Genomic DNA, 14,473 nt, shown 5'->3' with positions numbered 1-14,473 from the left:
CGCAAATAAAAGCCAATTAAGATCTTTAAACTTCATTTATTGTAATTTTGTCTTTTGACAAGGGGCAAAATCATGATTAATGTGAGCCAATCTGGATGGGCCCTTTCTTCTTGCCAGTCATTTTGACACAGGCATGTGACACAATTACGACTGAGGGAATACGAGTGGAATTATTCTGAGGGGTTTTGGCAAGTGATTTTCTTGGGCGATCAAAAAACAGACAAATGGGAATAATGTCTAGATGCCCCTGCCCATGTCTAGATGTTTCTGTGTCTACATGTGCTGCCTGGAACTGCTGCAAGCATCATGAAACCGTGAAAAGAACAGGCCAAAGAATAAGCAAATGTGCTGGGCCGAGCCGGTGGCGCACTCGGTAGCGTGCTGCGCTAGCAGCGCGGCGACGCTCCCGCCGCGGGTTCGGATCCTATATAGGAATGGCCGGTGCACTCACTGACTGAGTGCCGGTCACGAAAAAGACAAAAAAAAAAAAAAAAAATAAGCAAATGTGCTGATGGAAAGAATGTACAGTAGTTGCTTGATGTAGTTGAGTCAATCTAATCAACTCTGACACCGCCCTGCCTCCTGTTTTTTAAGCAAGGTATTAAACCCCATCTAGATTAAGCCATTCTCAATTGGTTCTTTTGTTATTTGTAGCTGAAAATATCTGAGCTAGGTATTTGGGGGTGGGGGGTTGCGGGCCATTCCTGGGACCCGAGCCCTTGACCTTAGTGTTACAAGACTGTGTTATAACCAGCTGAACTAAATGGTTAGCCCTGAGCTAGGTATTTGCTTGTTGACATTCAGATCCTTTTCCCCACCCTTCACCTATTCTGCTCTGTGTTGCTAGAGCTTACCCTTATAAAAGGTTTCCCAGTTTCCCTTGCCAACTGACTTCTCCCTATATTCAGCCAATGGGAGGCACTGATGAGAGACCAGAAGGAAAGAAGAAGGCAAGCTATTTCTCCCTCTCTCTGTGCTTCTGTCAGTGGTTTCACTTCTTCCATGGTTTCTGTGAGAGGGCCCTGACCATCTACTGTCCCACTTCCTGCTGGGCAGGCCCTGCCTTTTCTCATGGCTTTTATGTTTGCCTCACAGTCACATTTGGTCTTTCAGCTCTTCCAATATCTTTGTAATTAGTTCCTTACATTAGACATCCCAAACTACTTATTTGGATTTATGCTTTCCTGATTAGACCCTGTCCCATTCTCCTTGCTGAATCAACCCTTCAGAAGGAGAGGGGAGGTAAATGTGAAGGAAAACGCTGCAAAAGTGGTTCCTCTTCCCAAAAGACAAGGAACTGAGTTACTTTCCATTGCAAGTTTAAATTCTTTCCTCACACCTCTCTTCTACACATTAGCACAAATGGAAATTAAAAAGTGAGATTAAATTAATTACAGAAAATAAAGAAATGTATCCTTCTTTAGTCCACCTCAGTTTGGAACAGTTAAATTTCAACTCCTTCACAAATGTCATTATGAATATGCATTTTCATGACATTTAATTTCAAATCTGCAGTATTTTAGGTACTGTTGTACAGCTGCCATTTTTAACAATATTCCTATTAATAGCCCCAGTGGCCCTGTTTACTCTGTGGAACTCGGCCTCCTTGTTAACAATTGATTAGAATAGAGGTGTATGTAGTCCCTACCTGTGCCGGTCACACTCTTTCCCAAGAATGTGGAACTAAGATTCCCATATTCTAGACCATCTCTATTAAGTGTCTATACTTGGAAGGTTTGTCAACACACGAGCTGTGGGGCAGCCGCCTTCTCCTTTGCCCAAACACAGAAACCAGTCAGTGGAAAGAGAGCAAACCAGCAATGAAACAGACATTCCAAATGCAGCTGAAGTTGTTTCACTGAATAAGCCTAAGAGGCAGAGCCCTAGATTAGACCAGTAATGGCAAATAGATTTCAACAAATCAGCTCACATTCCAACTTTTCTTTGGTGATGTGGCTGTGCTTCTTTAATCTTTGGAAGATATAAATTTGAAGCTAAAAAGTCTCCGTGTGTGTGTGTGTGTGTGTGTGTGTGTGTGTGTGTGTGTGTGTGTGTGTGTGTGTGTGTGTGTGTGTGTGTGTGTGTGTGTGTGTGTGTGTGTGTGTGTGTGTCTTCTGTTACCTCCCCTTCCCCCTCCCCCCATTCCCCTTTCTTTCCCTCCCTCCTCCTTTTCCTTTTTCCTTTTTGTCTTTTAATTACACATTTATTGACATTCTCTGGACTTTTGTTCTGTGCTGGCCTCATATCCAGGACAGAGGCAACTTATAACAAGATTAGTTCCAGTATAACAGTGGAGGCAAAAGCCTGACAGTTTTAAAAAGCAAAGTCTACATTTTTTTTTTTTTTCCTGGCAGCTGGCTGGTATGGTAAAGCCTAAATTTTAGGGAACTAGAGCCCTCCAGCACACATATAGTTCAATTAATTTCTGTACATAAAGTTCAATTAAATTCCAGCCTTTCCCTCAATATGTGGGCATTTACTATGTCCTCTAAAGGAGGCAATCCAAGGTCCTTTAGACCAAATCCAAGGCTATGCTTGCAGAGACAATATTATGAGACCACTATTTTTCCAGTTACTTGAGAGTCTTAATCCAGTCCAGTTTTGACATCTGCAACTTTAGACTAAATTATAAATGTAATCCTTATCGCCCACTTCTTATGTACCACAATTGAATACAACTACAATGAAAAAGTCCATTTAGTACATGGGGAAAAGGGAAGAAACAGCAGGACACGTACCATCTGCTGTTGGACAAAATTAGTAAATCAAAGCAGAGAACTATTGAGTGTCATGGGCATCATTTGGTTGACTTGGCAGTGATGACAGTTCTATTGTCAACTACTCTGTCTGCTCTGATATTGCCTGCTGGGATAATTTCTATTGTCAGGGGAACATCTAAAAGGACATTAGAGTAGACTGCCTCTTTTCGGAGAAGGGACACGTATATTTCATTTGCAATTTACTTTTTGTTGAAGGTATTAGAGTCAAGAAGTGACCTGAGGCTCTCTAAGGAACTAGGACATTGGTTTTCTTTCTTTCTTTTCTTTTCTTTCTTTTTTTTTTTTTATGGCGCTGGCCCCTACAGGGATTGAACCCTGGACCTGGGTGTTCTCAGCACCACAATGTAACCAACCGAGCTAACCGGCCAGCCCTAAGACTTTGGTTTGAATGAATCACAGGCCTGTTATACAGATTGAGTTTTTGCTGGTGCTATAGTTCTAATAAAAATATAGTCACCTATCAGTTTCATTTTAGGGGACCTTTCTAAAAGCAAACCCCCCAAACTTTGTCAGATCACAAACTTTGTCAGCTTAAGAGCCAAGGCTGGCCTACACCCATTGAGTTTCTGTTTGTTAGCAGCAAGTCTAGGGACAACACATATCCCAGTGGACTCAGTGTGACAAACTATCTTAGGACCATGGATGAAGAAAGCTGGCTGGACTGGCAGAGAGCTTTTCTTCTCTGTCCTCTAAAATATCACCACTGCCTCCAAAGTGAATTCCAGTCCAATGTACTTGCAAGGGCAGTGATAGCCTGTTTGTCAGGAAGGGAGCCAGCGTGAGACCCTCTGGTGTGGCTCATGGAGTCAGGATTCCCCCTCTCCATTTATTCCTCCCTACTCCATTTGCTAGGATTTCACACTTTCCCAGCCACTGTTTCAATTTTTTTTTTTTTTTTTTAAGCAGGGAACATATAGATTCTATGATACTAACCCTGACTGGCAACTCAGACCAATAAATTCCTGAGAGACTGTACAAACACTGCAAATGTGTGGAAAACCAAACAAACAAGTCTGTGTGCTTCAAGCTTCATCTGAAGTCTGGAGAGAGAACACGTGAAAAAAATAGCAACAGGCAGCAGAGTTATTTAGTCTCTATATTTAAATAATTTATTTTTAAAACCTCAAGAGCTTTGCCAGTGAGGTGACATTTCTTCTTTCCTAAATTTCACCGACAATTATAATTTCCCAGACTGGGTGTCATAGAACTATATATCCACCATGGTATTTGGCTGAAGATTTTTTTGTTTGTTTTTTTTAAGTTCTAGTAAAAAAAAAAAACCTAATATTAAAATTAACATCTTGACCACTTTTAACTGTACAGTACAGTAGTGTTACCTATATCCACTTTGTTGTGTAACATGTCTCTAGAACTTTTTCATCTTACGGGACTGAAAATTTATACCCATTGAACAACTCCCCTTTTCTCTCTCCCTCCAGACCCTGGCAACTATCATTCTACTTTCTGTTTCTGAGTTAGGTCACTTTATTAAGTTTTTAAAGTTAGAAAGTTATTAGGGCCAGCCCATGGCTCACTTGGGAGAGTGTGGTGCTGACAACAACAAGTCAAGGGTTAAGATCCCCTTACCAGTCATCTTTAAAAAAAAAAAAAATTAGGAAGTTATTATATCTTTCTTTAAGGTATGTTTAAAACCAGCATGCCTCAAGGCCAATATTTCTGGAGGACAAAATAAAAATACTGTCAAAGAGCAGTGTGATTTTGCATATGACTTTCGCCTTCTTGCATATATTATTAAAAATGTTTCAAAGGGACAAAGTGAGATATACTTACAGGTATATCAAAACATAATGGATATAAGAACTAAACATTTTCTTCATTTTACCAGATTACCTGGGTTAGCCAATTTTATTTGGTATCTATGTTGACTCTGTAGCAGATTATTACACTGTATAATCTAGAGCAAATCAAACTCAGGAGCTATAATATATAATGTACAGTCATTCTTCAGAATTTGTACCGTACCTCTAATATTACTGAATGAACACAAAATAATACTGTTTTTCTTATATGTACTAAACCACTGGACTGAGTCTCTGCTTTAAAACTCTGTCTACAAGAGAAGTTGTCTAAGTAATTTGGCTCCTTTGACAGGTATATCTCTAAAGGGAAGAAAAACATCTGGCTTGAAGACATTATTCATTAAGAACATCTCGTCTAAGCTTATCAAACTACAATTTATTCACTCATTTATTCATCAGATATTTATCGAGTGCCTATGAAATGCATGGCACTGTGCCAAATTCTGGAAAAAATAAGCATATTTAGACATAGTACAGCTCTCTTTATTATAATTTTGCTCCCCACGTAGACTTTGCTACTGAGAAAATATGCTGAGAAGCTAATAGGAGTATTCGGATCCATGTTAACCATTCAAAAAAGATTTATTGATTTTATTCCAGTAACAAGGGGAAGCCCTTGGAGCATTTTAAGTAGGGGGGAGAGGGTGTGGCACAATCAAATCAGGTTTCTGAAGATCTCTCTGACTGCTGTGTGAAAAACGGATCATAATGGAGGCAGGGAGGCCTCTTATATGGCTACTTTTTTTTGGCAGCTGGCTGGTACAGAAATCAAATCCTAGACCTTGGTGTTATCAGCACCATCTTCTAACCAACTGAGCTAACGAGCCAGCCCTCCAAATCAGGGTTTCTAAACCTTGCACGGTTGACATTTTGAGCAGGATAATTCTTTGTTATGAGGGGATGTCTTGTGCATTGTAGAATGTTGAGCAGCATCTCAGGCCTCTGCCCAGATCTCTGGCCAATAGCATACCCTGCCCCAGTTACGACAACCAAAAATGTCGCTAGACATTGCCAATGTCCACTGGGAGAAAATTATCCCTGGTTGAAAACTACTGGCCTAAAAGAAAAGAATGAGTGTGTGTGTGTATATATATATGGTGGTTTTTTTTTTATTTGTTTGTTTGTTTGTTTAAAGATTACCGGTAAGGGGATCTTAACCCTTAGCTTGGTGTTGTCAGCACCACACTCAGCCAGTGAGCTAACCGGCCATCCCTGTACAGGATCCGAACCCGTGGCCTTGGTGTTATCAGCACCACACTCTCCCGAGTGAGCCACGGGCCGGCCCTAGAATGTATATTTTGTAATAGATGTTGCTGAATGATGACAATTTAAAGAGCATATTAAGTTTGTGTAAAAAATTATCACAATCGATATTTAAGAAGACACAGTAGATATTTTAATGAAAGCAATGGTCCTGCCATTCTTTATTTCTCATATTTATATATACTTACAGAAGAAAAATAGTTGTACATTTTAAGTTCTGATCATTATACAGATTTTTTGTATGTGTGCTTGAATAACAGAATGAACTTCTTAGTGACTTTTTAAAATATCTTTAATGTTTGAGTATGCAAATTATGATATAATAAACATTCAATAACTGGAATAAGCTCGCCTCAAAATGAAAGACATTTAGTATCCAGTAAAAGTAATGAAATGCAACATCACTGGAGATAGGATCTCCTAGACCTGATCTGGGACCCTGTCTTCACACCATAGATTCACAATCAGTCACAGTTAAGAAACTTGGGTGAAAAAATGTATGAAAGGGAATCTCCATAGGTTTTTGTAGGGTTAGAAGACTTTAGCTTTAGAAGAATAACATGTGAATCACTTTTTCCCTTATAATGTCTTGAAAAAGTTGTATCCTGGGGCACTATAAAGAAAGTGAGTAAAACTGTTTTGTTGGTAGTCAACAGCTTCAGATATTGGTTTTCATTTCTTAAAATAATGAAATACTTTTCTATAAAAGGCTAAAGGCACAGTGAAACAATGAATATTCACACTTCACTATTTTAGAACTCAATTCAGAACACAAAATAATTCAGGTGGCCAGCACCCAATTTGTCCTGTAGGTGGCAAAATTATCACAAGAGGAATCCAGGGACAGGATTCAGAATTGCTGTACTAAGGTTAATAGTGGTAGATGATTTAAAGCATTACTTAAAATAGTTTTTAAAGTTTTTACAAATTTAAGGATGGCTTTTCTATTGCTCTGAATTAACAAAGATTTATTGTTTGAATAGTCAGTACTAATGTTCAGAAATATGTTCTTTTATTTCCAAGGGGCTAGATTTTCAGTCTGATCATAATTTCCAAAAAAATTCCTCTCATTTTGCTCTTGTTGTCCAACAGGTTTTGCTTTATTGTATGATCCATTCAAATAGGAGGAAGATAGGTTTTGAAACTGGCCAACCATGAAGTGTTTTATCTTTAAAAAACATAGAGATATTTCCTAGCTCTCTCCTAGAAACAATGACCAACCTAGTAGTAACAAACATCTTTAGAGTCCAGACAATGGGTCTGAAATACCATTTCTCATGAAAAGAAACCAGGCTTCTTAGAGAAATAGTCAATTCCAGGTCTGGGGCAGGAAACATAAGAAGTCAAGCCTGGGATAACTTGTCTTAGGAGATAGCAGGAAGTTATTAAAGACACCTAGAGGGTGTCAAATGAACTCAGAGCCAACTCGATGACTCTCAATGGCCAAAGATGAGACAATTTGAGCTTCAATAAAGTAATAATTGTAATGGTTTGAAGCTCATTAAATATGTTTAAATCCTTGAGTTCATAATACTTTTAAAAAAGTGATCTCTGGAAGATGATAGGAAAGAAGTTTATTATCTTGAAAATTGGTAAATAAAAAAAAAATCAAATATTTATTTTCCCTCTCCTATATAAACTCTACCACTGGTTAACCAAATAGCAGATATGGGGAAGCATCTCTTTATGAAAGTGTTCCAACTAATAAAAAGAAATCATAGAATTAGAATATTCTCCAACTCACAATGAATTAACAGATGTAAGAATGAAGTGTTAATTTCAGCTAATGTGTCACAAAAGGAATCAGGTATTAAGTGCTGACAAAAGATCACACCATGACCTATAGTCTCGCCAAAAGGATTGAACCTGCATCTGCTTAAACCATTGGATCCATGTGTCAATTGTCAATACCCAGAGAATAAAGAAATATACTGAACCGCACCATGAGTGTATAATCAGCAAAATACAGATTGTGGGAAACTCTATGGGTCATAAGACCAGGTTCTTCAACAGGTTAAATTTTAAGGAAAAGGAAGGAAGAAGGGGAAACCTGTAGATTAAAAAAGATGTAAAGCAGGCTGACCAGTCAGCTCAGTTGGTTAGAGCATGGTACTGCTAACACCAAGGTCCAGAGTCCGATCTCTGTACCAGCCCAGCCACCAAAAAAAATAAACAATTTAAAAAAAGAGAGAGATAAAAAGAGATGAAAAATATATGTTTGATAAAGCAATTTCAATGGATAAGATTAAAATATAGAGATATGCACTTGGGTTACAACAAAATAAAGAAATGCAAGGAAGTGATTGCTGTTGAAATTAGTGTAGTGGTTACTTTTGTGGGGTTGTAATTGTGACAGGACATAATGAGGACATATGCGGTGACTGGCAGAGTTCTAAAGGAGTTTTCCTTATAACAATACATTAAGTGATAAATTTTGTGTCTGGTCTTCAGTATTTGTGTTTTATTTTATAATTTTTAAAAGGTTAAAATTTTTTTAAAAAGTCAAAGCCCTTAGGATTTTCCACTAAAAATTATGAATGTAAATACTACTGTAAATATCAACTGATGGTTCTTAAGAAATTGCCTATATTACAGAAATATTTCTAAATAATAATCTACAAATATTTGAAAAATATAATATTAAATTCTTACATGTGCATAGTTATAAAAAGTCAAAGAATTGAGTATATATTTCTAACACAAAATTTATTTTGTTACAGTATTATGTAATACGATTTGGTTAAATGGACTTTGTTGACTTCCAAAATTTTTCTTTCCTACTCCCATATAAGATTATTCATGATATTCTATCAGAGATTAGAACAAGAGCATTGGAACATATTTCATATTTCCTTGAATGTCCACACTTTCTTTCACTCTCTATCTTTTTACACAGAACAAAGATTGGTTATCTTGCCTAACCATAATGCTAGTTATTAATATATAGCGTTCCACAGTGTCATCCAATTTGCAATAGAGATCCTCCACCCACATACGCAGCCTGTGTCTCTTCCATATATTAATGACTGATGGAAACTATTTTTTGTTGTTAAATATCTAAGAAACTCAAGAATGTAAAACAGATTTAAACCATCAAAATGTAAGCAGTTTTTAAATGCAATATAACAATAAGCATATACAAACATATAACTGTTTTGTACATTTTTGCCCATCAAACATTGACAGTATCCCTCCAGTTGTTCAAGCAGCATCTTAAATGGTGCAGTTGAATGGTTCCTTCCACCATCCTCTTAATAAAATTAAGTGGTGTTTGAATGATTCACAAATTCAAGAAGTGACCGGTCTAAGACTCTTCTGATAAGAGCTTCCTCAATTATATTAAAATCCTACAATAAAGAAAAATAATTAGCAATATACAATCAGAGTAATAGTGTTTCAGGAAGTGGAGAATGACATCAATGCAATGCCCTCATTTTACAGGAAATTAAAGCCCTGAGTTAAGTGACTTGTCCAAGATACCACAGAGCCTGTCGCAGAACCCTGGACTTTTGCTTTGGAGCTAGAGTATTTTCTATTTCACTTTACTGCCTATTAACGAGTTATTGTCATAATAAAATGGTTTTGATTTGGAATTTAAAGTTTTTCTCTGATCTAATTAGTTGTTTTTAGTCAACATTACAAATCCTAGTCAGACTGCTATGTTCCACATAAACATGTAACATAGATCAAAGATAAGACACCCCCACAGGATTCATCAATGCCAGCAGAACTACTATCTATGAGGGGTCTTCAAAAAGTTAATGGAAGGGGCCGAGCCCGTGGCGCACTTGGTAGAGCGCCGCCGGTTCGGATCCTGTATAGGACTGACCGGTGCACTCACTGGCTGAGTGCCGGTCACAAAAAAAAAAAAAAAAAAAAAAGTTAATGGAAGGATTCGTATTATCTTTTAATTCTATTTTTCCAAAAACTTTTTGAAGTACCCTCATATTTCTGAAAAAAACCCAAAACTTTCTCAAAATGGAATTCAAAACTTTGTCAGCACATTGTACAAGTAAAACAAAAACTATTAAGAGCTCTATCCTCTGCAATCCCTCTCCTCTTCCACAATAAATAAACAAATGAAAATCTCTATTGGAAGTTCATTCTAAAGCAAAAATAAACAAAACCCAAAGGAATACCATAAAGCACAATAGAGCACAAGGTCTGGACTCAATACTGGCTTGATCTTAGGCAATTTAGTTAACCTTTGAGCTTAAGATATTTCATAGTTAAATGAGGATAAAAATACATACAGCACTCACCTGACAGAGGTTGCTGCAAGGAATAAGATGAGATGATACATACAAAGTGCCTAATTTAGTACATGGTAGCTTAGGGAAAAAATCAAATAACACTATTTCAAGCTCACTTCCATACCCAAGAATACGGTTTTGAGTGGATAGAAGGTATTTTCATGAAAGCATGCTACATCCTAGTTCATACTTTGTCTGAAAGATCTTGAGAATAATAGACTGAATATGAGTAGCCAGAACAGGCACGGAATCAACCTGGCTTTTAGGACATCTTATGGAACTAAGGTAAGGAGGAATCCCCCCGTTATCAATGAGAACACATGGACCAGAACCAGGCTCTACTGAGGCCTTGTGTGACTTAGGGCTAGAAAAGACATGATTAGAGAGATGGAGTAGAGAATATGAAGGCTCTGTCATATACCTTGTTCAGTTCTTCAAGCGGTCCTAATAATCCTACTTACTCCTTCCCCTTCTCCAACTTGCCTAACATCTATGCCCAAACTATGCAAATCACTTTGTATGTATTATCTCATTTAACATCTATGCCCAAACTATGCAAATCACTTTGTATGTATTATCTCATTTAATCCTCACAAGAGCTTCTGGGAGCAGGTGCTTTTACTCTCCTCACTTAACAAATAAACAGAAGTTCAGAGGTTAAAGACCTTCCCCAAGGTTGCACAGCTGTGACAGAGGTATTACTTAAGCCTAGAACCCAAGCTCCTTGTGTCCAATCAGATAATCATAACGGGCAAATCACAAAGCATAGAGAAAATCTTCAAATGACGATCTTCAATAATTATTAAATTTTATCTTGAAAGTGCTTACAAAGAAAACATTCAAAAGCATGTGAAAATTATATGCAGATTCAAATTTGGCCCTTTACATTTCATGTATTTAGTTAAAAATAACAAAATATATTATTTCAAAACATGGCTATGAGTGCCTTTTTTTCCCCCATAATAGGCAATACACTTCTGCTGAAAGGGACTTAGGAGACAATACATTGTCCCTACAAGGCAACATAGGATCCAAGTAGAGCAAGGGCTACATTAATTTTTTGTTTGCTATTCTCATTTCTGATGATGGGAATGTATTCTTAAGTATTAAAACTATTCCTACTATATATAATGTTTCTTCCATCTATAAAAAAACTCAATATAACAAGAATGGCCATGAGTTAGTTACTGAGGCTAGGTCATGGGTATTTAGGGAATCATTATGTTATTATGTCTACTTTTATATGTTTAAATATTTTTCATAATTTTTTTTAAGTTTAATAACTACAACAAACATGAGTTTTGTGTTTTATAGAATTTAAATAAAAAATGAGAAGGCCCATACGTCTTACTACACTGATAATGTCATATCTGTTATTAGTGTTCAATGTATTATAAAAGCAACTGGATGCAAAATAAACTCAGAGCCATTTCATTACTGATGTGATTTCATCTCAGCTACACAAGTTCTTATCTTCGTAAAAATTATAGCCATAAATAGGGAGGAACTAAAGTAAAAATTTAAATAATTTAAAAGCTAAATCTGGCTCTTTATACAATGGCTGATTAGCTCACAAAGAAAATAATTTTGTTCAAGGCAGATAACTACTTTAATATTAATAGTCAAATTTATGAAACACTCTATTTTCATGACTTCCTACTTAATGCTAACACTTAATATTTTAGCTACATACCATACACATTTTTTCCTCTATAATTTTATTCACTTGGAAAAAAAAGGTAAGCTTAACACAGATAGCATAAAAACATAATGTGAAAGTAAAAAAATATACTTACTATGAAATCATCATAAAACAAAGTGTGACTAACTTGCAAATGTCTTATTAAACTGCCATTGAAGCTGCTTGAATTCTCATTAGGTATTAAACGGCAAAGTGGGCAGAACTGGAAGGAAACAAGATCAAGAGTCCAAGAAAGAATTTACAAATAATTATTAGTGTCAGAATTTAAAAAGATAAGTAACCACTCAACAAAGTGAATTTTAACTCTATGAATCCATTGTCTGTACCTCAATATTATGTTGTAAAATTGCATAAATATTAAAGCAATACCAAACAAAAAAATTGCATTTATTTCTGCATATGCATTTCTTGTCCATGTGCATACATTGCATTATAACTATTTGTTTCATATTTATCAATTTATTAAACAATATTACAGTTAGTAGATAAATAATAATTTACTTAATTAGTTGCCTACCTCTTGTAATATTAAGGGTTTTTTTGTATGTGGATATTTTGTTATTGCAAATGACATTATCTATAGTGTTTACCTTTTAGGGGATTATTTCCTTAGGATAAATGGCCAGATATGGAAATTAAGAGGTTAACGGTTATGAACATTTACGGTTCATAATATCTATTGCTCTATAGTTTTTATCACCAGCATCAATATAGATTACACCACACCAGCATTAGTTATTAGTGTTTACATGTATTTTCCTAAATTAATAGTCATTAATGGCACTTTTTCAAAATATTTCATTTGGAGATATTTATAAACTTACAAGAAATTCACCCAGCTTCCCCAAATGGTAACATCTGACATAAGTATATATAGTACATTGTCAAAACCAGGAAATTGGCAATTGACTAGACTACAACCTTAGATTTCCCCAGGTTTTGCATGTAGTTATGTTGTGTGTGTGTGTGTGTGTGTGTGTGTGTGTGTGTGTGTGTGTGTGTATGTGTGCAGTTCTATGAAATTTTACAACTTGCACAGATTCATATAACCACCAGCACAATCAAGCTACAGAACTGTTCTGTCACCACAAAGGAACTCCATTGTGCTGCTTGCTACCCCTTTATTTTATCCTCTCTCCCTAACTCCTGGCACCCATCAATCCATTCTCCAGCTCTATCATTTCATCACTTTTTTTTTGGTGGTGTGACCAATAATTTCATCATTTTGAGAATGTTATATAAATAGAATTATACAGTATCTAACCTTTTGATATTGGCTTTTTCCAATGAGCACAATGACCTTGAGATCCATCTATGCTGTTGTATCAATACTTCCTTTTTATTGCTGAGTAGTATTCATTTACCTTTTGAAGGACTCTCGGGTTGTTCCACTTTTTGGTTGTTACAAATAAAGCTGCAATGAATATTTGTGTACAGATGTTTATGTAAACCTAAGTTTTCATTTCTCTAGGATAAATTTCCAGGAGTGTGGTTGTTTGGTCACATGGTAAGTGCATGTTTAACTTTGTAAAAAACTGCCAAACTGTTTTCCAAAGTGGCTGTACCATTTTACATTCTCATCAGCAAGGTGTGAATTATTCATTTTTTCCTCATTCTCACCAGCTTTTGGTACTGTCAAAATTTTTTTATTTTAACCATTTTAATAGGTATGTAATGGTATCTCACCATGGCTTTAATTTGCATTTCCCTAATGGCTAATATAAGTCACTCCTTTAACATATACTACTTTATTACACTTTAACCTAGGCTATTTATTTATTTATTTATTTTGGCAGCTGGCTAGTACAAGGATCTGTACCTGTTACCCTTGGTGTTACCAGCACCATGATCTAACCAAGTGAGCTAACCAGCCAGCCCCTGTTTTAGTACATGTTGTTAGGCATTAAATTAGGTGGTATTCTCATTTGATCCTCACAACCTGGTAAACTAATCATTATCCTTATTTTGCTGATGAGCCCCATTACAGCTAGGAAAAGAATAGCTTAAAGTTACTCAGCTATACACATCAGATCTGGAAGATAGGCCTCTAGTAGATAATCCAATGTTCTTTTTATAACAGTGTCCAATTTATCAGCTTGGATAATAATGTTTTTCTTTAAATTAAATGAGGTCTTTATATAATTCTTTTCTTTCTTACTATTTTATGAGGATCTCAGTTTCAATATGCTCAATTTCTATAAATAAAGGTCTATTTCTAAATTGTGCCTGACTCCATTCATCTTTGTCTTATTTTTAATAAAATTACATCCTTTTAATTATTATTGCTTTATAATCATGTATGGTTTTCTAATGCTTTAGCTATCTTGATTAATTGGCAACACTGGCTATCCCAAGGTAGCACTTAATCTACCCTGAGACCACTATGTATAACGGAAAAAGAGTTGAGACCAAGAAATATTTTAACATAATAGCAATGTTAATATTTTGTGGTGTGGGAGAAGGAACACTAGTTACAGAAATTTGTTCATTCTACAGTTTTTAGTATGTTTCTACTATGTGCTAGGCACCTGGAATATGGAGATGAGTTAGATACTTTGGAGTCAGACAACTTGGGGTTTAAATCCTAGCATCAGCTGTTACTATCTATATGACCTTGAGTACAAACATTTCCTCTTCTGTGAAATGGGGATAACA

General features: G+C 36.0%; 1 protein-coding gene across 1 annotated transcript in view; it reads right to left on the bottom strand.

The window, feature by feature from the left end:
* Window positions 1-9,123: 9,123 nt before the first annotated feature.
* The window catches only part of RNF125 (ring finger protein 125), a 29,050-nt gene continuing 23,700 nt past the window's right edge, over window positions 9,124-14,473 (bottom strand). Inside the window, exons 5-6 of the mRNA XM_063076447.1 lie at window positions 11,913-12,020; window positions 9,124-9,210 (exon numbers count right to left, since the gene is read on the bottom strand). Of these exons, the coding sequence (XP_062932517.1) occupies window positions 9,124-9,210; window positions 11,913-12,020 (195 nt within the window). The remainder of the gene's footprint in view (window positions 9,211-11,912; window positions 12,021-14,473) is intronic.

This window comes from Cynocephalus volans, chromosome 13 (assembly GCF_027409185.1).
Source record: "Cynocephalus volans isolate mCynVol1 chromosome 13, mCynVol1.pri, whole genome shotgun sequence".
NCBI lineage: Eukaryota > Metazoa > Chordata > Mammalia > Dermoptera > Cynocephalidae > Cynocephalus > Cynocephalus volans.
Note: the sequence above shows the minus strand (reverse complement) of the source record. Positions and strands in the feature narration are given on the sequence as shown.